We start from the raw sequence: 24,252 nt of genomic DNA, 5'->3' as shown, positions 1-24,252 counted from the left end.
CATCATCCCCCCCACACACGTGTGTGCACATCATCCCCCACACACACGTGTGTGCACATCATCCCCCACACACGTGTGTGCACATCATCCCCCCCCACACGTGTGTGCACATCATCCCACACACACACGTGTGTGCACATCATCCCACACACACACGTGTGTGCACATCATCACACACACATGTGTGTACACCATCTGCAAAAAAAAGAAAGAAAACCAAAACCAAAACAAAACTTGCATAGCATACATCCATACACACGAAAATAGATGAACAAGAAAATTCTTGCCCGTGTCCGCTATCGTTCATTGTCTCCAACGCATGTCTTGGTTGACTCACATTTCCCGTGGCCAGGGAGGGGCAAAAGAAGGTTTTCACTCTTTGCTGCTTGCTGCTCCAGGGCCCCAGGCTAAGCTTCAGCTGTAAAGAATTCCTTTCAATCGGGTCCAGTGATGCTACGATAAGCCTGGACCACAGGATACAGCATCACCAGGCCGAGGAAGCTGTAAAGCCAGCATCATAGCAGAGGCCATTCAAAGCAGGCAGGCTCTGGACTTGGGAGCAGGGGAGACAGGCAGCGGGGATCTATTCTCCATGGTCCCGGTAACATTCTTTTTCTCTTGCTTTCTTCCTTACACCTACCCCCTCACCCACCCTACACATTAAACATCTGTTCTCTACCCCATGGTTGTGTACAGACACACACACGCACCCTCCACAGGACTCTCTAAATGAAAGCTCCAAGGCTTGACCTTTAAAAGTTATCTGACATCCTGGGGTCCTGGCAAGAGTAGCCTCTGCCTGTTGGATGTTCTGTCCTAAAGAGGACATCAGTATCAGCAGGCTCAGGGGAGGATGGAGAGGAAATGCTGTTTTCCAGACACTCTGTGGCTGTTACACTCTTGAGCTCATCTGCACAAGATTGGGTATTCAAACCATCCATTGTGGCTACTGGTGGGCTCACAAGGTCCTGCCCCTCTCCAAAGATCCCTAAGCTATGAACGGTTGCTGGGGGAAGGGAGAGGGACTTTGGAGTCCCACGTTAGCATAGCTGTATATCCTAAGCCAGAAATGTTAGGGGCAAGCAAGATGGCTCAGAAGGTAAAGTCACCTACTGTGAAACCTGATGACCTGAGCTGAATTCCTCAGGACCCTTGTGCGGAAGGAAAGACCTGAGTCCCTAAAGTCGCCCTCTGACTGCCACGTGTGCACTATGGCGTGCGTGCACACTCATCCCATAAATAAATGTAACTTCTAAAGGTAGTTATTAGTGACTGAACTGAGCATGTGCCGGTTAAAGGGCTGGGGGTGTGGCTCAGTCAGGGCTGTCTTTGCTGAGTGTACAGGAGGATCAAGAATCTTCCTCAGTTACATGGGGAACTTGAGGATAGCCTGGGATACATGAGGCCCTGTCTTATTTTTTTTTAAATATTTATTTATTATGTATACAATATTCGGTCTGTGTGTATTCCTGCAGGCCAGAAGAGGGCACCAGACCTAATTACAGATGGTTGTGAGCCACCATGTGGTTACTGGGAATTGAACTCAGGACCTTTGGAAGAGCAGGCAATGCTCTTAACCGCTAAGCCATCTCTCCAGCCCTCCCCCCCTGTCTTATTTTTTTTAAAAAATCCAGTTACGGTTATGTTGAGACCTCCCTGCTCAGGAGGTCTCTTAACTTTGGAGTAGACATCTTTTCCACAGGCTAGCCCAGTTCCCTCTAGTTGTTTTCTGTCCCAGGCTCTCCTCCTCTGAATCTCGAGGTCCTGGAGAGACCACCTGCTCCTGCTAGCCGAGCACAGAAGTTGGCACGGAGGGTAAGGCTCAGTGTTGTTCCCACAGGGTGGGCTGCAAGGCAGAGACCCAAGGCTGTCCCCCTCCCTTCCAGTTGTGAGAACTCCAAGAGAGGGCATGCGGGCAGGCAGTCCCGTGGTCCCAGAGGCTCTTTTAAGTAATGCCAACAACCCCTCTCGGGTGGGCTGCGCAGAGTGGCAGCTGTCACCAATCCGGACAAGGGACATGTGTACAGAGTATGTTAGGATGAATCTGTTGCCAAGGTAATCCCTTCAGGCAAAGTCCTGAGAACAGTGCCTCTCAGAAAGTCTGGGGAAGCTCTCTGAATGCAGGACCCCTACCTCAGGGCAAGGACCCCAGACAGACGGTGATGATGGTGGCAGAGACAGCTCCTGACCCAGCTGGACACGGACTCCAGTCCTCCAGATGCGCAGCCAGCATTCCGCTGTGGAGACGGGGCGGAGCAGCAGCAAGGGGCCCAGATGGGCCGTGTTAACCTAGAAACAGCTCTTCGTGTCCAGATGCTCTGTGTTTAGCCAGCGAGCCGGCTTTGGTCTCCAGATGTGAGCCTGGGCTGGGGGGTGGGGAATACATCACCCCAGATGTGCACATTGTGAACAAGAATGGCTGCAGGGTCCAGCTGCCGCATCAGGGACCTGGAGTCTGGGCTTGGATTTCTCTGTTCTCTTTAGACTACGGGGTGCTGTCCAGCACCCCTACTCCCAGCACTCTGGTCCCTAGGTCAAGAAAGCTTCAGTATTCACAAATCCTCAATCGCATACGCCGGCAAACCCTGTGGTAGCAATAAGAACCAAGCCTGACCTGCCCAGGGCTCTGTGAGCCAGAGACTGGTCACTAGTGAGCCCCAGTGGAGACAAAGGAGCCGAGGTCCCTCCGTGAAGCTAATTCAACTCAGTTGGTAGAGTGTTCGCCTGGCGTGCATGAAGCACTAGGCTTGATCCCAAGCATAGCAGCTCTTGCCCGTAACCCCAGCATTTGAGGGGTGGACGTGGGAGGGTCAAAAGTTCAAGGCCAGGCTCAGCCGCACAGTAAGTTCAAGACCAGCTTGTCTCAGCACGCGCACACACGCCAGCCCGCACGCGCGCGCACACACACACACACACACTACAGTCAATAAATGTAAATTTTAAACTATTTCAATCATTTCACTATTATTTTGTTGTTGTTTATGGGTATGAGTGTTTGGCATCCTGGTACATCTGTGCATGACATATGTGTCAGCTACGTGTGAAGGTCAGAAGAGGGAATCGGAGTCCCTGAAACTGGAGTTACAGATGATTGTGAGCCGCCATGGGGGTGCTCGGATTTGAACCTGTGTCCTCTAGAAAAGTAGCCAGTACTCTTAACCACATGGCCATCTCTCCAGCCCCTAAATGTAATTCTTTCTTTTCTAAGTTTTAAAGATTGCCTGAGTAGGACCTCCCACTCCCAATCTCCTACCACCAGGAGCAGAAATCAAAAAGCAAAGGTCGCAAGCCAAAGAAGGAAACCCATCCTCTCCTGAATTCCAGGCAGGAAGGTATGGTGGCCCATTGGAGGCAGAGGTCGAAGGTCAAGTCTACCCAACCACAAGGCAGTAGAGGCCTTGGAGGGACAACAGCCCCTAAGTCCTACTGAGGAAGAAAACTATCAAAGGGTCTGTAAGGTGGACAGTGGGCTCTTTGTGACCTGCTGGGGACACCAGGGCCGGCATCATGTGACCTGGGTGGGGAGTCTGGTCAGGGAGCCTCCAGGCTGAGGAGCGAAGCCCTAATAGGTTGTGTCAGGCCAGAGCTCTGGGGAGGGGGCCGCACCCCAACTCTGGCAAACCCACCTGGGGCCAAGCCCAGAGCTGGGAATAGAGAGAGACTGACCGTTCTGCATGGAGTATGAGGGGGAAGGTAATCCACCACTGAGCCCCCCAACTCCTGACAAGCCTGAAGCGGAGGAAAGATGTGGAGACCTCTCTCACGGTCATGAGGATGGGGGACAGTTTTGGGTGGGCTTAGGTGGGCTTGGTGGGAAACTGACCTCTGGGGTTCCCAGCTCCACACTCATACCAGGATAACCAGGATTCAAGCCCTAAATTGGGGTGGGGTGGCTTGATCATTTAAACCCCCCCATTCGCTATTGTTATGTCTGAGATGCTCAACTCCAGTCAGCCCCTATATAACTTCTGAAGTCATTGCGTTCTTTGGAGTCAGATGGGGTGAGGACCAGGGACACGGGGAGAAACTTAAACATCAGTCCCCCTTACCCAGGCTACGGCCCCAGAGAGGAGAGAAGGTTGAGAAGCCGCGGCTGGCAGGAGGGTCAGTGAAGGGCCAGAGACTGGAGATGGGGGCCCTCTGGCAATCACGGCGGGACAGCCAAGGGCCCTGTGTGTCTTGGCTGAGTGAGACCCCTAGGCCGCCAGGTATGTAACAATTCTAGCCGTTTCCTGTCGTAATAATGAGAAAGGGGTTGGTATAAATATACGCGAAGCATAAATAAATACAGGCCGGGCCGAGGCTGCATAGCAGACAGATTGCGTGGAACTGCCGGCCAGCCCTCCCGCCTGCTCCCCCACTGCCTGCGGCCTCCCCTCCTTCCCCACTACTCCCCTCTTGCTTTCTTCCATCACTCCAGGCCTGAGAAAGACGAACTGGTGACCCTGGGCCACAGGGCCTAGGAATCTCTATCAGTAGACTGTGGCCCCTGGGAAGGCAGTGGATCTAGAAGAGATAGCCAGGGCCACGGGGTCATCTGGGAGAATCACGATGCATGTATGGACTAAACAATAGCCCTATGAGGGCTGGTGTGCCGTAGCTAGTCACAAGTAGGGAAACTGAGGCATGCAGGTTTGATTTACCCAGTCACTTTACCTAGCTGAAGTTGTCTAGAGCTAAGATCTCTGACCCAAGGTGTTCTCAGTCCAGGGCATCTGCTTTAAGCGTTGTTAAGAGGCATGTGAAGGGCTGGGGCGATGGCTCTGTGGATACGCTTGCCATAAAAGTATAAGGTCCTGAGTTCAAATCTCCAGAGCCCACATAAAGCCAGATACAGTTACCAGCCAGCCCCAGTGCTCCTGGGGTGAGGTAGGAAGTGGGTGACATGAGACTGTCTTATCTTGGTTTGTTTTTATTTGCTTTGTTTTGTTTTTCAAGACAGGGTCTCACTATGTAGCACTGACTGCCCTGGAATTCACTCTGTAGACCAGGCTGGCCTCAAACTCACAAAGATCCACCTGCCTCTGCCTCCCAAGTGTTGGGATTAAAGGTGTGCGCCACCACACCTTGAACTCACAGAGATCCACCTGCCTCTGCCTCCCAAGTGTTGGGATTAAAGACATGCACCACCACCACCCGGCCCCACCTCCTATTTTATTGCAAGGCAAAGACCAACACCTGAGATTGTCCTCTGACCTCTCCACAAGCACCATGGTCCACATGCCTCCCACTCACACAGGGACTTATGCAGCTAAAATTCCTTCCCTGGGGGGAAATACGAGCATCTATACCTTCTTTCTAAGTTCCCAAAAACAAGCCAAAGTTCCGTTCCACCAAAGTTCACCCCAGAGAACTGACGAGTGTATTAGGCTTACCCATAGAGCTTGAGTGAAGGGTTATGAGCAAGAGAATGTGTGACCCCAAAGCAGCTACAGTCTGGAAGGTCTGCACCCTCCATGGCTAGAGACGCCTCTGTGGCTGTATAGATGGTGCCCTCTCCCCAATCTTCCCCAGCCTGTGTACGCTAGCCTTCCCAAAGCCCTGTGTGATTAGGGCAGAAGGGGGTGTATCAGGTGAGTGAGTTCCGTGAGCCTCTCTGCCCTTATTCTCTGAGGGAATGCCAACAGTCAACCAGCCCATCAGTGAGAATCTCTTGCACACAGACACAGCTGGTCCTAGGAAGAGGGTTGGTTGTCCATCTTGGTTGATAATGTAACAATGTAGGGGGTGGAGAGGAAGGGCAATAGCAGGCAGGCTATTCTAATCCTTTCTCCAGAGTCCTGGCCCCAGGCCACCAGGGTCTTTAAAAGACTGGGGAATTTATCTCCAAGGCGCTAAAGCAAATACAGCAATGTCCTGGGGCCAGGGATCCCAGGGGTCAGATTCCCTGTGGCTTGTGTAAAGGTCCAGTGGCCAGAGCTGTGTATACAAGAGGCCTAACCAGTATGTGGCTTTGTTAACTGTCTGCTGAGGCACTGGAGGTGGAGGAGGCCTGGGGGCTCCCCCTCATCATGTTGTATCCACAAGAAAACTGAGGCCAAGACAGGGCAGAGCCGCATCTAAGACCAACTGGGAAGGCAAGAACAGAGTCATAGGATTCAAGGTGCAGCTCAGTGGTAGAGCCCCTGCCTAGAATCCCCCAGTGAGGGGCTGGGGTGTGGCTCAGTGGTAGAGCCCCTGCCTAGAATCCCCCAGTGAGGGGCTGGGGTGTGGCTCAGTGGTAAAACACTGGCCTACCCTGAAAATGGCCTTGGATTTCATCTCCAGGAGGAATAAGAATAAACAACACAAAACAAATACTTGGGAGACTGAGGCAAGGGGTTTGTGAGGTTGAAGTCAGCCTGGGCTACATAATAAGACCCTGTCTCACAAAAGAAAATGTAAATAAACATAAAAGTTAGCAAACATGGTGGTGCATGCCTGTAATCCTAGCTCTCAAGAACCAGATGCAGGAGAACTGAGTGAATTTGAGGCTAGACTAAGCTATGTAGCCAGAGCCTGTGTCCAAAAATAAACTATAAAATAAAATAAGGGCTGTAGAGATGGCTCAGTAAAGTATGTGCTTTGTATTTATGAAACCTGTCTTAAACCTCCAACCCCCCCCCCCAAAAAAAAAGGCTCAGTGTGTGGTACAGACTGCAATCCTAGCCCTGGGAAGGTAGAGACAGGTGGGTCCCGGGGAGCCCATGGTCACAGCCAGTCCTAGCAAAAGCAGCAATCTTCAGATGCAGTGAGAGAGGTGGGAAGTGACAGAGGGGACAACCTCTGGCCACCACAAGTACTTGCCTCTGTGTGTGTGTGTGTGTCTGTGTGTCTGTGTGTGTGTGTCTGTGTGTGTACATAATGAACTCATCAACTCATCCCCCCCTCTCTCTCATACACACACACACACACACACACACACATGCACAGAGAGAGAGAGAGAGAGAGAGAGAGAGAGAGAGAGAGAGAGAGCAAGACAGCGCCACTAAAAGGAAAAGAAAAGCATACCAGGATCACATACACACTCTCACAGTTCAATACCAGAGCTGATGCCATCCCAGCCCCCAGCCCCACCCTGCTTAGCTCTGCACCCCCTGCTCGGACTTTTGTCACCTCCCTTGGGCTCTGAACCCCTCTCTACTAGTTTTCCCACTCCGTTCTGGCCCAGGTGTAGCCCCAGGCAGCTCAAAAACATTCTGGGGGGGGGAGGTTGAAACCCAGGTTTCCCCAAAAGTTGTGGGTTCTTTGGGATCTAGAAGAGGCTGCCCTTTACTCGGAAGCTTGTAGCCCATCCCACAAACCCCTGTAACTGTTCTACCTTAAAAGGGACCTATCAGCTGTCTCTTGAAGGCCAGTAAGCTGCTTCCTGTATCTGGAGGAAGGACCTGGAAGACACACCTAGCCTGGGCCATTTGCAGCCATAAGGGAGGCATTAGCTACCCTGACAACGCGGAATGGGGTGGGGTGGGGGGACCAAAGTTCTCTGAACCTCCCCACACATGGGTGCCAGGTCTCAAGCTAGGGGAAGGGGTCGGAGGTGACGGCTGACTCTCAGAAAAACAGCCCTTTCTCTTTTTTCAGAAGAATCCCTCACCTAAGAACAGGGCCAGAGCCTGAGCTCAGATGTGTCTGAAGGACCAGTGAGAGGTGGTGGAGACTAAGTCTTCTCTTGCCTGGGGTGGGGAAGATGGACAGTCTTTCTGCGACGTGACATATTTTGGATAGAGGAAAGAACAGACTAGTGGATGTGTGAATGAACAGAAGGAGGAGTGGGGAGATACATTTGGGGATAAGTAGGTGGATTTGAGACGGTTGGAGGGGTGAAATTTTGAGTATGGGGAGGGATGATGTAGAGTGGGGGGGGAGGGAGGGAGGGAAGGAAAAGGGGAGGGTCCTATGCATGGATTGGCAGCTGTGTCGATGAATGATGAGTGAATTAGAGGGGTTACCTTTGTTTTTTTTTTTTTTTTTTTTTCCGAGACAGGGTTCCTCTGTGGCTTTGGAGCCTGTCCTGGAACTAGCTCTTGTAGACCAGGCTGGTCTCGAACTCACAGAGATCCGCCTGCCTCTGCCTCCCGAGTGCTGGGATTAAAGGCGTGCGCCACCATCGCCCGGCTGCAGAGGGATACCTTTGTGTGAGAGAATGAATGAGCTACTTCCAGACTTTCTTAAGAATGATAATCCAAAAAATTTTTCTACATCTCTAAACTGTGGGGCCCTGGCACCCCCCAGAGGCCAGAGTCTCTAACTGCCCAGTTCCCTTTAAATCCCTGGAGAACTGAGAACCAAGGGCATAGATTTAGTTAGAGTCCTGGGAAGCAACACCACCTGGAGACCTGAGCCTGCTCAGACATATCCCCGAGGCTCGATTTTCTTGTACGGAAAATGATAGACAAGCCAGATGCTGGGGTTGCTAGGAGACAAGCCAAACGGCATGGGAAGTGTCTGAGGAGGTTGATATGTGATACCTGAAAGGCACTTGGGGAATGTGATTTCCATTCCAGAGGCGCCAGGGCCTGGGATTTCATCCGTGTGTACCCGTAAGCACAGGAACATGCAGATCCATACACACACATATATGACACAGTTAGGTAGAAGGCTGGTGAGTCCGAAAGGCAGGTGGGGTACACATTTATTCTCCAGGGGTTCCAGGCTGGGATGGGAAGGACCCAGCCTCAGTGGTGGAGGACTCTGGAATTAAGAACTGAGGCGAGGGGGGCCCTGAGGTCTCCTGGGATTTGGCTTCCTGAGCCTGGGCCAGTTGGGCTGTGTGTTCAAAGGCAGCCTGAAGCAGATGAGAAGCAAGACAGGTGGTCCAAGTGACAAGATAGGCCAGGTTCCAGGAAGTGAGTGTGGTCATGTGCTCCACCCACAGGTAGAGGCGTCGCAGCAGCGCCAGGGCTTCCAGCAACACAGAACTCTGCAGGATGGTCCAGGCAAGCAAGAGCATTGGTAAGGGCCGAAGGGATGGCTCAGCAAGCTAAGCTTGAGCCCTAGCACACACAAGGTAGAAGAGAAACAAATCCTGATTTTCCCTGATGCCCACTGGCACAAGCATGCCCACACACAAATAATACAGGCTTTGGATTTTTTTTTTTTCCAACATTCTATGGGGCTGGAGAGATAGGTTAGTGAGTAAGAACATGTACTACTCTTGCAGGGGACTTCAGTACAGTCTCCATTACCCACGTCAGGTAGCTCACAACTCCAGCTCCAGGAAATCTGATGCCCTGTTCTGGCTTCTGGGGACACCTGCGTACTCGAACACACACACACACACACACACACACACACATTTAAAAAAATAAGTTAAAAAGAAAAAGAGCATGTTAGGGATTGGAGAGGTGGCTCAGAGGTTAAGAGCACTAGCTGCTCTTCCAGAGGTCTCGAGTTCAATTCCCAGGACCTACAAGGTGACTCACAACTGTCTATAATGAGATCTGCCCTCTTCTGGCATGCAGGCATACATACAGGCAGAGCACTGTATACATAATAAATAAATTAAAAAAAAAATAAAAAGCATGCTGAGTGGCTCCCACAACCTGCCCATGGCTGGTACTGACCAGCTGGGGACCCAGAGTCCCCAGCCTATCACTATCTGCAGTCTGAATACCTGCCAACATACCTGGCTGGGCCACCAGCCCAGACTAAAGCGATGGGCTTTCTGCACCAGCCTCCAGGTCAACAGCAGCATCAGCAAGGCCACCAGCATCAGGCCATGCACATAGGAGATAAACAGGTCCCTGAAGGTGGTGACAGATAGGCCCAGAGGTTCCCAGACACCTAAGTGCCACAAGGCCAGTCTCACGGTACGAGCGCAGCACAGCCCGATGTTGTATGCCAACCTGGGTCCCCAGAGCAGCAACCACAGGGGGACCCAAAGCAATGCCAGTGCAGCTTGAAGGGCCAAGCTCAGGGGACAGGTTATGATGACTCCTGGAAGCAGGCAAGGCTGGTCACCGCCAGAGCCCCGGGCCTCCTGGGCCAGTCCCAACACCCACTGCTGAAAGGCCGCCATCTTCAGGAGCAGGAAGTCGTACAGGTGCGTGCGGTTCTGGATCAGCTGCAGGAAGATGGAGATGCTGGTGTTACCAGCACAACAGCGCCACCCACCTGGGGTGGGACCCAACCTGTGCTTTAGACATAGGGGCTGTCCAGTCATTATGAGCCAAGTGTCAGTTTACTTGTGAATACACAAAAGTAGTCTCTTATTTATTTTTTTATTTTGGTTTCTTTTGCAACAGGCTCTCTCTATGTAGTCCTGACAGTCCTAGAGATCGCTATGTAGAATAGGCTGGCCTTAAACTCACAAAGATCCTCCTGCATGCTGGGGTTAAAGGTGTGCACTACCACTGCCCAGCCTATAATCTTTAAAGCGTGACTTCCAAGCATGGGGATGTAGCTCAGATGTAGCTAAAACCAAGAAAGGTGGCGTATGCCGAAAGTTTCAATAGTTGGGAGGTAGAGGCAGAAGGATCAAGAATTCAATGTACTCTGGCTGTATAGGAAATTCAAAGTTAACCTAGTCTACATGAAACCAAGGAAGGAACAGAGATGGCTCAGTGGTTAATGCTCATGCCCACAAGCCTGGTGACCTCAATATGACCCCGGAACCCATGTAAAGCAAGGAGAGAACCAACTCCCCAAAAATCTTCCTCTGACTTCCACACGGGTGCTACAACACAATAATAACAAACTGGGTGGTAGTGGCGCACGCCTTTAATCCCAGCACTCAGGAGGCAGAGACAGGTGGATCTCTGTGAGTTCAAGGCCAGCCTGATCTACAGAGTGAGTTCCAGGGCAGCCAGGGCTACACAAAGAAACCCTGTCTCAATAATAATAATAATAATAATAATAATATTAATAATAATAATATTAATAATAATAATAATATAGTAATTAATAAAAACAAATAGATAAGTAGATGCGACATCCCCCTTCACCCTATAAGATTTGAACACAGGCCGGCCGACTTCCCCCACGTACCTGGGTTTACCCATTGTTGCCCTTGGCACCAGGAGGGCATCTGGAAGTAACGGTATCACTAGGGACAGAGCGATGTTGAGACATGGAGGTGACCGTGTGGTGCAGACCTACTGTGAGGGGTATAGGACGAGCAACTTAAGATTTCCAGGTCTCTCATCTGAGGGGCAGGCTGGCCAAGAGTGGGATTATAGGGGGTGAGGCTGTGATTGAGAATGTCTTCCTGAGCAGTAAGCCTCCCTGGTAGAGCCCCCAGCCTCTAGTCCACGGGTGACAGAAGTGATCAGCAGTCTGGATCCCCTGACCCACAGGAGCGTCAGAGTCCAGGGACCAAGATAAGAAACCAGGCATCAGAGCACTGGCAGGCCTGTCGTCCCAGCAGGTCAGGAGTTCAAGGCCAGCCTGGGTTACACAGTGAATCTGAGGCTAGCCTGATTGCACTGTGAGTCTGAGGCCAGTCTGGACTACATAGTGAGACAGCGAGGGTTGGAAGAGGATGAAAATGAGAAGTGGGGACTGGAGAGATGGCTCAGCAGTTAAGAGTGCTTGCTACTCAGTCCTGAAGAGCAGAGCTGAGTTCAGGTCCCAGCACCCACAGTCATAAGCCAGTGTGGGCATGGTCCAGTGCATCCCCGCAACCCCAGTACCCAAGAAGACAGGAGGATCTCTGGGGCTTGCTAAGCTGCCAGACAAGACACAATAAACCAAACCCATCAACTCCAAGCTCAGAGGACCAAAGGAATTCGGTAGAGTGATCAAGGGGGCATCCAGGGCATTCTTATGGCTTCTGTTACATACACAAGCATGTACATTACACACATGTACATGCATCACGCTCACACATGGGCACATACATCATACCCACACACATGGACATACACCATACCAGCACCCATTCACACCAGAAGGAAATAGAAAAGGAGAAGAGAGGGAGGAGGAGGAGGAGGAGGAGGAGAGAGGGAGGAGGCAGGGAGAGGAAAGGGAAAGTGGGCCAATGCGATGGCTCAGCAGGGAATGGCACCTGCTGCCAAGCCTGACAATCTGAGTTCGATCCCCAGGACCCACATGGTGGAAGGGGAGAACTGACTCTCAACACACACACAGACACAGACACACACAGAGACACACACATCAAATATAATATTTTTAAAGGAAAGAAAGGACCGGGTGTATTGGAGCACATCTTTAGTCTCAGCACTGGGGGAGGCAGAGGCAGAGGCAGGTAAACTTCTGGGAGTTCAGGGCCAGCCTGCTCTACATAGCAAGTGCCAGGACAGCCAGAGCTACGGCTACATAATGAGACCTTGTCTCAGAATATATATAAATAAATAAAAAGAAGGCAGGGGAAGATAGGAAAAAAGAGGGGGGAGGGGAAGAAAGATTGCCACAGTAGTTCATGGAACAGGGCTTCTGGGAGTTCATTGGTTATTCCCTGGGGGCTAGGAACCGCTGAATCTCTACAGGTCCCCTCTCCCCACCATGCTTACCATCGCACAGAGCCTCCCAACCTGCACCAGAATTCTAAGGAGGCCGGATCTGACCCGGGGAGCGGCCTCCATGTCTGGCCTCCATCCATTCCTCCAGCCAGGGAGGCAGGGTGACCTCACAGATGCCACAGGGTGTGGGGGGGTCTAGTTACCATGGGGACCCAGTTGCCACATGAGCCACTGTCCCTTTCCCTAGATCCCTTTCCAGCTCCTCCGAGACCTCAGCTCAAATCTGGCTACATGGTGATCACGGACCAGACAGATGGCTGATGGCTGGGGTCAGTTCTCTATCCATCTGTCTGTCTGTCTATTATCTATCTATCTATCTATCATCTTTTTATCTATTTATCTGTCTATCTATGTTGCTGTTAGAGAAGGTCTCAGGCAGCACAGACTGGCCTCAAACCATTTATGTAGTCAAATATGACCTTGAATTCCTCATCCTCCTGCCTCCACTTCTCAAAAATTGGAACGGTAGGTATGAGCCGCGGCACGTAGCCTTTTTATTTTGATTTGGCTTTTGTTTGGAGACACACTCACCCTGTAGCCCAGGAGGGCCGATCACAGCGGGTGTATTCATAGCATGTTTTGGCTTTGGGCAACCTGTGGATTGGGACACCCAGGGAAACAGCTGAGTACATTTCAGAATCAGTCTAGTTTACCTGCCAGGCACGGGGGGGAGGGGGGGACGGTAGGGAGGGAAGAAGGAAACAAAGAAGGGAGGAGGAGATGGAATCTGTACAGCCTTCTTTCCAGAATGGGCCTGAGGGTAGCAGATATGCAGCAGGAGGAGCCCCAATTTAGTTTCCCCAACTGAGAGCCCTCTGTCCTCAGCCCCAGACCTCCCTCCCTGTCCCTTCTCTCTCCCCATCAACTGAGTGCACTCTGGGCTGTGCACTGTGAACTGCGAAGTCTTGGAGTTTCCCCCACGCCGAGGGTAAACAGCTGGGAGCATGCAGGAACCAGTGGATGCTGCCTTGTACCAAACCAGGGGTCACCATTCTGGATCCCTGCTGGAGAAGCATGATCGCATCCCCAGAGCAAGCCTTAGAAGCACTCCGCGCGGATGCAGAACCACAATGCTGCCGCGCGGGGGCGAAAGACACCGCGGGCAAGCAGGGCGCTCGGCAGGCGGCGGGCGTGAGAACGCTTCTGATTTTTGCCCTAGCACCTGCAAGACCAGTTTCCTAGTAACAGCCTCTTTTGGGGCTTCTGGGAGCGCTTTTTGTGCATTTCCCGTCAATGCCTGGGTTGCAAGAAGAGGAACCAGGAACACCCAGAGATAAGGAGACTCACGTCACGGTCTTTCCCCACCCCACCTTTTTCTTTTCTTTTTTATTTAAAAAAATATTTTTTTGAGACAGGGTTTCTCTTTTTAGCTCTGGCTGTCCTGAACTCACTTTGTAGACCACACTGGCCTTGACTGCCTCTGCCTCCTGAGTGCTGGGATTAAAGAGGTGTTCATCACCACTGACCGGCCAACCTCTCCTAATTAATTTCATCCCCTTTTTATTTGTGCAGAACTGGGGGGTTGAAACCAGGGCCTTGCACGTGTTAAACAAATGATGCACCCAGATTGGCCTCCATTTCTCTGTGTATCTGAGGTTAACTTCTGATTCTTCTGCCCCACACCCTGCTATTTTAAGTTTTAAACATGATATATTTTTATTTATGTGACTTGGATAACGCTATTTTAAGCAGGAAAAAAAAATTAAAGTTCCCGTATGAATGTGCATGATGACACAGCGGTCTTTTCTGTAGACTTCAGGAAACAATGAAAGAAAGGATTAGAAACAAAGTAACGAAGCTGGGCATGGTGGTGCACGCCTTCAAGCCCAACCCTGGGGAGGCAGCAACAGGTGCATTCCAATTATTTTGAAGACAGCCTGGTCTACAGCCTAGTTCCAGGACAGCCAAGAGGACTTAAAGAGACCCTGTCTTAGCCAGGCGGTGGTGGCAAATGCGTTGGAAAGGAAGAGGCCGGTGGATCTCTGGATTCAAAGCCAGCCTGGTCTACACAATGAGTTAGTTTCCAGGACAGTCGGGACTACACAGAGAAACTCTGTCTCAAAAATCAATTGAGAGAGAGAGAGAGAGAGAGAGAGAGAGACCCTGTCTGAAAAAGGAAGGAAGGAAGAAAGAAAAGAAAAGAATGGGCCAGTGGGTAAAGGCACTTGCTGTCAAGCCTGTTCACCTGAGTTCGATCCTAGAGACCCACATGATAGGACAGAACCCATGTCAGGGGACTCCAATGCTAGAATATAGTTAGCATGTGTAAGAGACTGAGTTCCACTCCCACCACTGGAAAGAAGAAGGAAGGAAGGAAGGAAGGAAGGAAGGAAGGAAGGAAGGAAGGAAGGAAGGAAGGAGAAAAAGAAAGGGGTGAGGGAAAAAGAGAAAGAGGAAGGAAGGGAGGAAGGGAGGGAGGGAGGGAGAAGAGAGAAACTTAAAAATGTTTTGTTACCAGCCTGGTCTACAGAGCTAGTTCCAGGACAGGCTCCAAAGCCACAGAGAAACCCTGTCTCGAAAAAAAAAAAAAAAAAAAAAAAAAAAGTTTTGTTAAAGCAAAGGTCCTGATAGAGCACGGGGCAAACCAATTAACAACAAGAGAAACCAAAAGAACAGAAAAGAACAGTCAGGTTTGTGTAAAGATGTTCACATCTCATTAGTATCAGGGAGGAATGTGAAAGTCACAGTGAGATACCATTTTCCCTTTCTTAGCAAAAAACAAGAGTTGTACGCTATGCACCGATGGCTTTATGGGACAAATAGCAATTCATGCAGAACCAGACCCTGAAGCAGGATCTCAGAAATCCATACAGGAAATGATTGTGCAAAGCTGTCCACGAAATACATGAGGAACTAAAACTGGAAACTGACCAAGAGCTGAATGAATGGTTCAGCACTACAGTACCTACCCAGAACCCCCAGTGAGGGGCAGGGGTGTGGCTCAGTGGTAGAGCACCTGCCTAGAATCCCCCAGTGAGGGCTCAGAAAAAAAAAAAAAAACACCAACCATTCACGTTTTCTAGTTTCTACTTGTCTTACTTGGTACCCCCATTGGCAGAAGATCTCCTTACAGAAACGTCTACTCACGAGTAACAAGCACAGAACTGCGGAAGGCTCTTCCCATCGGTAGAGAGACGGAAGAATAAACATGAAACTCCTTTGAAGGTTGACTGGAGCTTGGCTAGGATAAATGAGAGCTATATGGGTTGACATGGAAAGATCCAGAAAAGGTTAGGCGGGAAAGGAACGCTCCGGGGAGCAAGTTGTAGCATGACAGCATTCATGTATGTTTTTTCAAATCATTACAAATACTACATGTATTGTTCTGGATATGCAATGTATATGCTAACCATATTTTAAAATATATTTAGCTGAGTGAATACCAACCCTGTCAAAATCTTTAATTTTTATTTATTATGGCATATGCCTTAGTTACTGTTCTGTTGCTGTGAAGAGACATTGTGACCGAGGCAGCTTGTACCAGAAAACTTTTCACTGGGGCCTTGCTAATGTTTCAGAGAATTAGTCTATGACCATCATGGCAGGGAGCATGGTGGGAGGCAGGCAGGCGTGGCGCTGAAGCAGTAACTGAGAGCTCACATCCTGATCTGCAGGCAGGAGGCAGAGACCCATCCTGGGCCTGGCATGGGTGTTTGAAATGCCAAAGCCCATCCCAAGTGGCACACCGACTCCAACAAGGCAACTCTCTTAATCCTTCCCAAACATCTCCAGTAACCAGGGACCACACATTCAAATACGCTAGCTTGTGGGGACCACGCCCACTCATACCACCACGATTTGTTTCTAAGGTACAGAAGATCTGCACAGAGCTCAGAGGGTGACTTTGTGGACTTGATTTCCTCCTTCCGCCTTTATGTGGGTCTGCAGATCAAATTCATGCCATCGGGCTTTCATGGCAAATGCTTTTTGCCCACTAAGGCATCTCACTGGGCCTCCCCATCACATTTCCTTCCAAAGGGCGAGGGATATAGCTGAGTGGTAGAGCACACGGCTAGCAAGTGCAAGGTCCTGAGTTTAGTCCCCAGTACAAAAGAGGAAGGAAGGAGGGAGAGAGGAAGAAAGGAAGGAAGGAGGAACGGTGGGAGAAGATAGATAGATAGATAGATAGATAGATAGATAGATAGATAGATAGATAGATAGATAGATAGATAGATAGATAGATAGATATAAATAGATGATAGATGATATAGACAGATAATGGATGATGAGAGGGGGGAGGGGGAGGGAGGGAGGGAGGGAGAGAGGGGAAGAGAGAGGGAGGGAAAGAGAGAGGGAAAGAGAGAGAGAGAGTAGTTTAGATTAGTATTTAGGCTGGGAATGTAGCTGTCTCCGTTGGTAGAGTGATTGCCTAGCACACGAGGAGCCTGCATTTCATCCTCAACTCTGTATGAACCAGATGTCATGGTGCAGGCCTGTAATCCCTGCACACACTCCAGAGATGAAGCCAGAAGGATCCTTGACCAGACAGTAAGTCAAGCCTGAGCACCATGAGGTCACCTCGGGGATGAAATGAAAAGGAAAAGGGGAGGGGCCCAGTCGAGGGAAAACTAATCAGGAAGCAGGCAAGGGAAAACAACACATGGCTCAATGCCCTTGCTGCCACAACCTGCCTGCGCCATGACTTCCTCTCCTCACTGGCTCCTCCCTACTCTGCTCTGGGACAACCATGTCCAAATGACTTCCCAGTCCTGTTAATGGCAGCTCAACCCTGTCACCTCCGCAGCTAATTCTAGACTGATCCCGTATCTCCAAACCAGACTGTTAGACATATAATTCACTCAGAGTTCATGCTGGCCAGTTTTAGATCAGCTTGACACAAGCTAGAGTCCTGGGAAGAGGGAGCCTCAGTTGAGAAAATGCTCACACCAGTTGGGCCTGTGGGCAATCCCGTGGGGGCATTTTCTTGATTGACATGAGAGGCTCTTGCTCATTGTAGGTGGTGGTGGTGCAGTCTCTGGGCTCATTGTATGTGGTGGTGGTGCCACCTCTGGGCTCATTGTACGTGGTGGTGGTGCCGCCTCTGGGCTCATTGTACGTGGTGGTGGTGGTGGTGCAGTCTCTGGGCTCATTGTACATGGTGCCATCTCTGGGCTGGTCCAGCAAGCTATGGAGAGCAAACCACTAAGTAAGCATTTTTCCATGGCCTCTGCATCAGCTCCGGCCTCCGGATCCCTGCCTTGAGTTCCTGCCCTAACTTTCTTGGTTGGTGGACTACACGCTGTAAACAGACATAAACCGGTTTATTCCTCCCTGAGTTGCTTTTGGTAATGGTGTTTTATCACAGCACTAGAAACCCTGACAGGGCTTGAAAGAGATCCACAGCCTGGAGCCACAAAGCCTGGGGACCTGCACCTGGCCTGAGAACGAACCTGCATGTCCAGTACGGCAGGTGCCGAGGCTGGCTCCACACCGTCGCCGGCAGCAGCCAGGCGAGTTTCCTAAATCTTCTGGGAATCTCCATTCAGGTAGCCAGATCCTTGTCTGTACTGCAGAAACAGAATTTAAACCAGTCATGGAGCAGTGAGTGTGCAGGCAGGAAATGCCAAAAAGGCAGGAACAGGGGGACCACAAACCCTAAGCCAGCCTTTGCCTTACTATTGGCTGGAAAAATGGCTCCGTGAGCCAAGGGAGCTTGCCACCAAGCCGGTTGTTCTGAGTTCAATCCTCAGAGCACAACTTGATGGAAGGAGAAAACTGACCTCTATGATCCGCACACAACACACATAAAAATAAATAAACTTTAAACATTTGGTTTTAAAAGGAAGCTGGGCAGTGGTGGCACATGCCTTTAATCCCAGCACTTGGGAGGCAGAGGCAGGCCAATCTCTGTGAGTTTGAGACCAGCCTAGTCTATAAGAGCTAGTTCCAGGACAGGCTCCAAAGCTACAGATAAACCCTGTCTTGAAAAACAAAAGCAAACAAACAAAAGATAGTAAAAAGAATTTCACAATCGAGTTTTTTTTAATTATACTTATTAATTTATGGGGCATGGGGGCACTTGTGCCACAGGACACGTGTAGGACCAGAAATAACCCAAAGAAGTCATTTCTCTCCTTCCACCATGTGGTTCCTGGGGTTTAAACTTAGGCCGTGAGGTTTGGTGGCAAGCACCTTTACCTGCTAAGCCATCTTGCTGGCCCCCACATTGGGGGCCCAGACTTTTCTTCTCCCAGCATGAGACTGTTCGCAAAATTCCAATCTCTTCGGACTCGATGTTTTAATACTTTGATAGCTAAAGTGTCTCTTTAGGATACAGTCATTTGGGGCAGGCCAATCACAACTGAAAGAGCCTTAGGGAGGTGTCTGAGTGGGCCGGGATGGTACTGGGCTGCTTCTGTCCCCACTGGCCCATCCCCATCCAGCCATCAGTTCTGGCATTAGCATCCAGTATTAACACCCATTAGTTGCTTTTTGTCCTCTTTCTAACCACTCCAAATAGAGAACAATGGAATGAATCTGAGCCCAACCTGAAGAAACCAAGAGTTTGTAGGGGAGCATCATGGGATCACCTGTGTCTCAGGCAGCTGCATCACAGCCCAGCATAGTAACTGCCCATGAGAGCTGTATCCCTGGTGTTTCCTGCACAACCCTCAAGCTCCCTAAAAGGGTCTTCTCCTCAGTAACTCCCCAATAGTCTACCACTTCTAGAACCTGGGGAGGGGCCCCAGAGTCTTGTAAGTTTCTCAAGTCTCCCCCTCCCCCCTCCCCGAGAATGTTTCTGTCCTAAGGGAACAACTACAAAATAGGTTCACTAGAGGGTATGAACTCGGTTTAAGGATTAACAGACTCAAAGGGTAGAAAGTAACTAGTCAGGGTTTCTATTGTTGCTAGGAAACACTGTGGCCAGAGAGCAACTCCAGGAGGAAAGGGTTTATTTGGCTTATACTTCCACCTTCCCTGTCTTTATCAAGAAAGTCAGGACAGGAACCCAAACAGGGTAGGATCCTGGAGGCAGGAGCTGATGCAGAGGTCATGGAGGGGTGCTGCTTACTGGCTTGGTCTCCTGGGCTTGTTCAGACTGCTTTCTTGTAGCACCCAGAACCACCAGCCCAGGGATGGCGCCACCCACAAGGAGCTGGGCCCTGCCCATCCATCACTAAGTAAGAAAATACCTTACAGCCAGATGTTATGGAGGCATTTTCTCAATTAGAGAACTCTAGTTTGTATCAAGTTGACATAAGACTCACCAGCACAGTGGCCCACCTCGTGCCTGGCTGCCTGGGGCAGAGCTGTCCACAGAGTCTTCAACAGGATGGAAAGGCTACCGCCAAGTAGACATTAGCTGTGCAACAGGGTCCTCTCCAGGGGCAGGAGCACTGACTGGTCCAGCCCGTGTAGAGTAAGGCCCCTTGTCTGTTTTCTGACCAGCAGTGGGGCAGAGAAGCCACGGAGGATGAATGTTATCCAGGACATGGATGCCAGCCACAGCAAGCTAACTCCCAAGGACAGCTCAATTCCCCGCATCATGATCTTGATCCAGATTCTCTCATTCAACCTCTGCTCGCTGAACTTGTCTCAAATCACCCACAACAACAAAATCAACCCTGTGACAATGGTGCAGATGACCACAGTGGCCCTATTTGTCCCATGGCTGAGCTGTCTGGTAGTCATATGCCCGCACTCCATCCATTTAGCCACATCCTTGAACCTCGCGCATCTTCCACCCGCCGTCGCAAACATAGACAGCTATAGCCATCTCGTCTTGCAAATTTTTCATCATTCACCACCTGGGCAGTATGCAGCTCACAATGGAAAACAGCCAGACCAGTGTGGCCCGAGAGGTGCTGACCATTCAGCTACACTGCCAGGGGAGTCATGGCTCAGAGTCCGCCGGAATCAGGACAGGGAGACAGGAGTGGCCGGGGAGATCTATCTCTGAGCTGCAGGATTCGAAGTGCTGATGATGCACTTGAGACCGGTACCGAAGAAGCCTTCCCTAGGAGGTCAAAGTCACTCAGAGACTTCACCAACACCAATGAGTATATCTGTCAAGTCTGAGAGCCAAGCAGGCAAATGTGACCACAGAAGTCAACACAGGGACCTGGTGAAGCCGACTGAGTGTCTGTGGGGCTCTGGCAGAGGATGGGGCAGAGGGGAAGAACTTTAGTCTCTGACCTCATATCAAATCCATATAATTCTTCTTCTTTTTAAGTGAGTGTGCGCATGTGTGTGTGCATGTTAATGAGTGTGTCTACGAGCTCATATTTGTAATCATATGCATGTAGATACCAGAGTTCCTAGGGTGCTGTGACCCTAGGAACTCTGTCTACCTCTTTTCTGTCTGGGTCTCTCACTGGAGCTGTGCTAACCAACTAGGCTAGACTTGCTGCTCAAGGTGCTATAGAGGCGGTCAACAAACCTCCTTTATCCTAGATCCATCATGTACTATTGGCCTCTGGATGGGTCCGAGAAACACTGCCGACCCCGAACTCGAATAGTACGTGAAAACAAAGAGTGTTTATCACTCATCGCATGCAGAAACAACCAGCATGCGAGGTCAACCATTTGTACAAAATGGCGACCGTGAGAGGAGCACACAGGCTAGGGGAATTCCAGGAACAGTTAGGCCATCTCAAGCATAACTGTTTAGTCAGGCAGAAGTTGTGTTAGTACATTTTTGATAGGCTGGGGTTCTAGTTTTTTTCATCTTTAGACATATCTGGGTAAGTTTGGCGTGTTTCAGGGGAGTTCCAGGAACTGTCCTGTTTTTGGCCATCATCTTGAGATACTGTGGGTGCTGGTTCAGGCCCCGTATGTGTTTTCTCCTTTGCCCTTCCTGTCAGGAGTTTGTGGACCAATGGCCCTTTGTTAAAAACAAAAAGTAAACAACAACAACAAAAAAAAACCCAACAAAACTTGTTTGCTCTTAAGAAACTGAAATCTAGCCTAGTATGGTTGTGCACACCTTTAATCCCAGCACTCTGAAGGCAGAGGCGGGCGGATCTCTTTGTGTTTGAGCCCAGCCTGGTCTACAGAGCGAGTTCCAGTACAACCAAAGATACACAAAGAAACCCTTTCTCGAAAAACGGAAAGAAGGAAAGGAAGGAAAGAAGGAAGGAAGGAAGGAAGGAAGGAAAGAAGGAAGGAAGGAAGGAAGGAACCTAGGTCTGGTTGTATAATGGGGGATGTTTAGACCTTTCATCTCATCTCAATGGGAATCAAATGCCAAAATACAGGACCAGCCACCATCTCTACGCGACACAAGGATGCTCCATGAAGCATTGATGGTGAGTGCCCTCAGAGACAGCCAGGTCCCCTGCAGTAACACACCCATGTAACATGAGGGCCGGGCTTGTTGGGGTTTCTGTCCTGCCCAGTTCCCACAGCCGGTAAGCCCCAAAGAAAATCACACAGAGGTCTCCATAAGATTATAAACTGATTGGCCCATTAGCTCAGACTTCTTATTAACTTTTGCAACTTATATTAACCCTTTGTTCTTATCTATGTTAGCCACATGGCTCAGTACCCTTTTTAGAGGGGCAGGTCATATCCTGCTTCTTCAGTGATCTGGGCAGGACTGTGGAGGGAGCTTCCTGCTTCCCAGAATTCTCCTGTTCTCATTGCCCCACCTCTACTTCCTGTCTGGTTATCCCTGCCTATACTTCCTGCCTGGCTATTGGCCAATCAGTTTTTATTTAAAACATGATTGACAGAATACAGACAATTCTCCCACACCACACTCAGGTGAGAGTTAATCTTGTCAACTCCATCACCACGGAAACAAAACTCGGAGCCTGCCCATGAAAGAGTTCTCTAGCATTGACTGTTGTGAGAAGACCATCCCCAACTGTGCGAGCACCATTTCATGCTTTGAGACCTCAGACTGAATAAAAAGGAGAAAGTGAGCTGAGCACCAGCATCCATCTCTCTCTGCTTCCTGACTATGGACGCCACGTGAGCAGCTGCTTCACGCTCCGGCCGCCATGCCTTCCTGTCATCATGGACTGTGTGTTCTCGAGGTGTGAGCCAAGGTAAGCCTTTCCATCCTTTGTCAGTCATTTTGTCACAGCAATGAGAAGAATGGAGGCCAAGCGACAGGAGAATACCCACCCCACCCTTCCACACACGCCACACACGGTCCTCCTCCTCACCACATAGCTCAGAACCCTGAAGACAGGGTGCTGCTCAGCTCTGCTCAGGCCAGCCCTTAAGCCAGGAGTGTCATGAGAAGCAGCTTGCACTGGGCCCAAAGCCCATCTGAGGGACTCGGTTGCAAAAAGGGTTGGCCACGTGAGCATGAGGACCTGTGTTCAGAACCCAGCACCCATGTGAAGGAAAGCATGTGGAGGCACACACATGTAATCCCAGCACTGGGGGACACTGGCAAGAGGATCCCTGGAGCCTGAAGGAAGGCCATCGAGTCTGGAAGATTCCTTGAGTTCACAGTCCAGTGAGTACTTTCTCAAAGAACAGGCAGAAAACTGATTGACAAAGACATCTGACATTCACATCCGTCCTCCACACATGTGGGCAAACATACATGTAAAATACATATATGATGTTTGGAGCCAGGCTGGAGTCTCCCGTGGGCCGACATGTATGGTACCCTAGTGACTGCCAGCCAGAGCAGGTGGTTATCAATACCCAAGCTTATCTTCTGCAAGCAAGTGGCAGAGGTGCCAAGGCCACAGACTATCAGTAATTTCAGAGTTGAGCCCGGTGACCAGTTCATTAGGAAGGTGTCACAATGGGTCAGGCTGGCACCAGGCTGGCTCAGGCTCTTCTCGTCCATCCCCCCAAACAGCCAGCAAGTCCTAGCATTACCATCCTGGCTTCTGCTGTTTCCCTTTTGGTCTATTTCCAGTCAGCCCAAACTGAGAGAGCAACCTCAGACCAAAGAACCAACTCCATCCAAGTCCAACTTGGGGGAACAATGACTTTATTGGGGTCACTTATAAGTTCATAGGGGATCAAGCAGCTTCATCATCAATAAGCCTGCTCAGCATGGTGACATCTCATCCAGCCACATCCCTGAAGTCCCTGGACAGCTTGTGGGCAGTTCCACGGACCAGCAACAGTCCACTGAGTCTAGAAACTAGGGAGTGGTGTCTTGAGTCTTAGAAGCTTACTGGGCCTCCTACTCACTCTGAGAATCAAACGCCTGCAGAGCAGGGCCATGAGATGGCCTGAGGCTGGTCTGAAAAGAAACAGCTTAAAAGGTAGGGAGAGACTTACCCGATGTATTGCTGTTGGCTCCTGACCATCTGCCCACAGAGTCCACAGTGAAAAAGAGGCAGACCCTGCATCGTGGGCAGCCGAAGTGCAGCACAGTGCTCCGAGCAACAGCGGCAGCGAACTGGTCAGGCAGAGTGAGGCACCCATTTCTGTTTTCTTCATGGAGCCCAACAGTGGGTTGGAGAAGCCATGGCTGATGTTGTGTGCCACCCAGGACAGAGACATCAGCACCAGAAAGCCAATACCGAGGAATATCACACTGGCTGTCCTCATGATCTCAGCTTCAATATTCCAGTACTTCACAGCCATGATACATTTATCCCCGACCATGCCCAGCAGCAGACCTAGCCAGGTTCCATGAAGACTCGAGACACAGTTAGGGCCTGGGCTACAATTGGCCGGGTGCAGTATAACGTGCATTGTATCCTGCTGCTTTTTGGAGCCGGGCACATGTGCCACAGACCCTCCCAAATTCTGGCATCTGGGTTCGTCTCATCTTCTGGAAACATCACCCTCCAAATGGGCTCACAATGGCACACGGCCCGCTCAGTGTAGCCACCGAGAAGCTAATAGCCTCTTGCTCCATGCAGACCAT

At 50.4% G+C, this 24,252-nt stretch overlaps 2 protein-coding genes across 2 annotated transcripts; both read right to left on the bottom strand.

Moving 5' to 3' along the window:
• Nucleotides 1-8,614: 8,614 nt before the first annotated feature.
• Nucleotides 8,615-12,524, bottom strand: Tmem270 (transmembrane protein 270). The gene is made up of 3 exons (XM_005344648.2): nt 12,453-12,524; nt 9,608-10,045; nt 8,615-8,902 (listed from the first exon to the last, which is right to left on the bottom strand). The coding sequence occupies exons 1-3, from the start codon at nt 12,522-12,524 to the stop codon at nt 8,615-8,617; spliced, it is 798 nt and encodes a 265-aa protein (XP_005344705.1).
• Nucleotides 12,525-17,342: 4,818 nt separating this feature from the next.
• On the bottom strand, nt 17,343-24,252 carry LOC106144071 (claudin-13-like). Its single transcript, XM_013350470.1, is given in 4 exon segments — nt 17,343-17,586; nt 23,722-24,016; nt 24,019-24,183; nt 24,186-24,252. Coding segments are annotated over 4 exon segments (771 nt in total).

Source organism: Microtus ochrogaster, chromosome 2, assembly GCF_000317375.1.
Source record: "Microtus ochrogaster isolate Prairie Vole_2 chromosome 2, MicOch1.0, whole genome shotgun sequence".
NCBI classification, from domain to species: domain Eukaryota; kingdom Metazoa; phylum Chordata; class Mammalia; order Rodentia; family Cricetidae; genus Microtus; species Microtus ochrogaster.
This window is presented reverse-complemented; position numbering and strand designations above follow the sequence as displayed.

Excerpts from the sequence above, each read along its gene's own strand:
- Tmem270 (XM_005344648.2), bottom strand. The coding sequence starts at position 12,524 with ATGGAGGCCGCTCCCCGGGTCAGATCCGGCCTCCTTAGAATTCTGGTG. Across the intron at positions 10,046-12,452 it reads TTGGGAGGCTCTGTGCGATG|CTGATCCAGAACCGCACGCA; the intron begins GTAAGCATGGTG and ends ATCTTCCTGCAG. Across the intron at positions 8,903-9,607 it reads TGGGCTGGTGGCCCAGCCAG|AGTTCTGTGTTGCTGGAAGC; the intron begins GTATGTTGGCAG and ends ACCATCCTGCAG.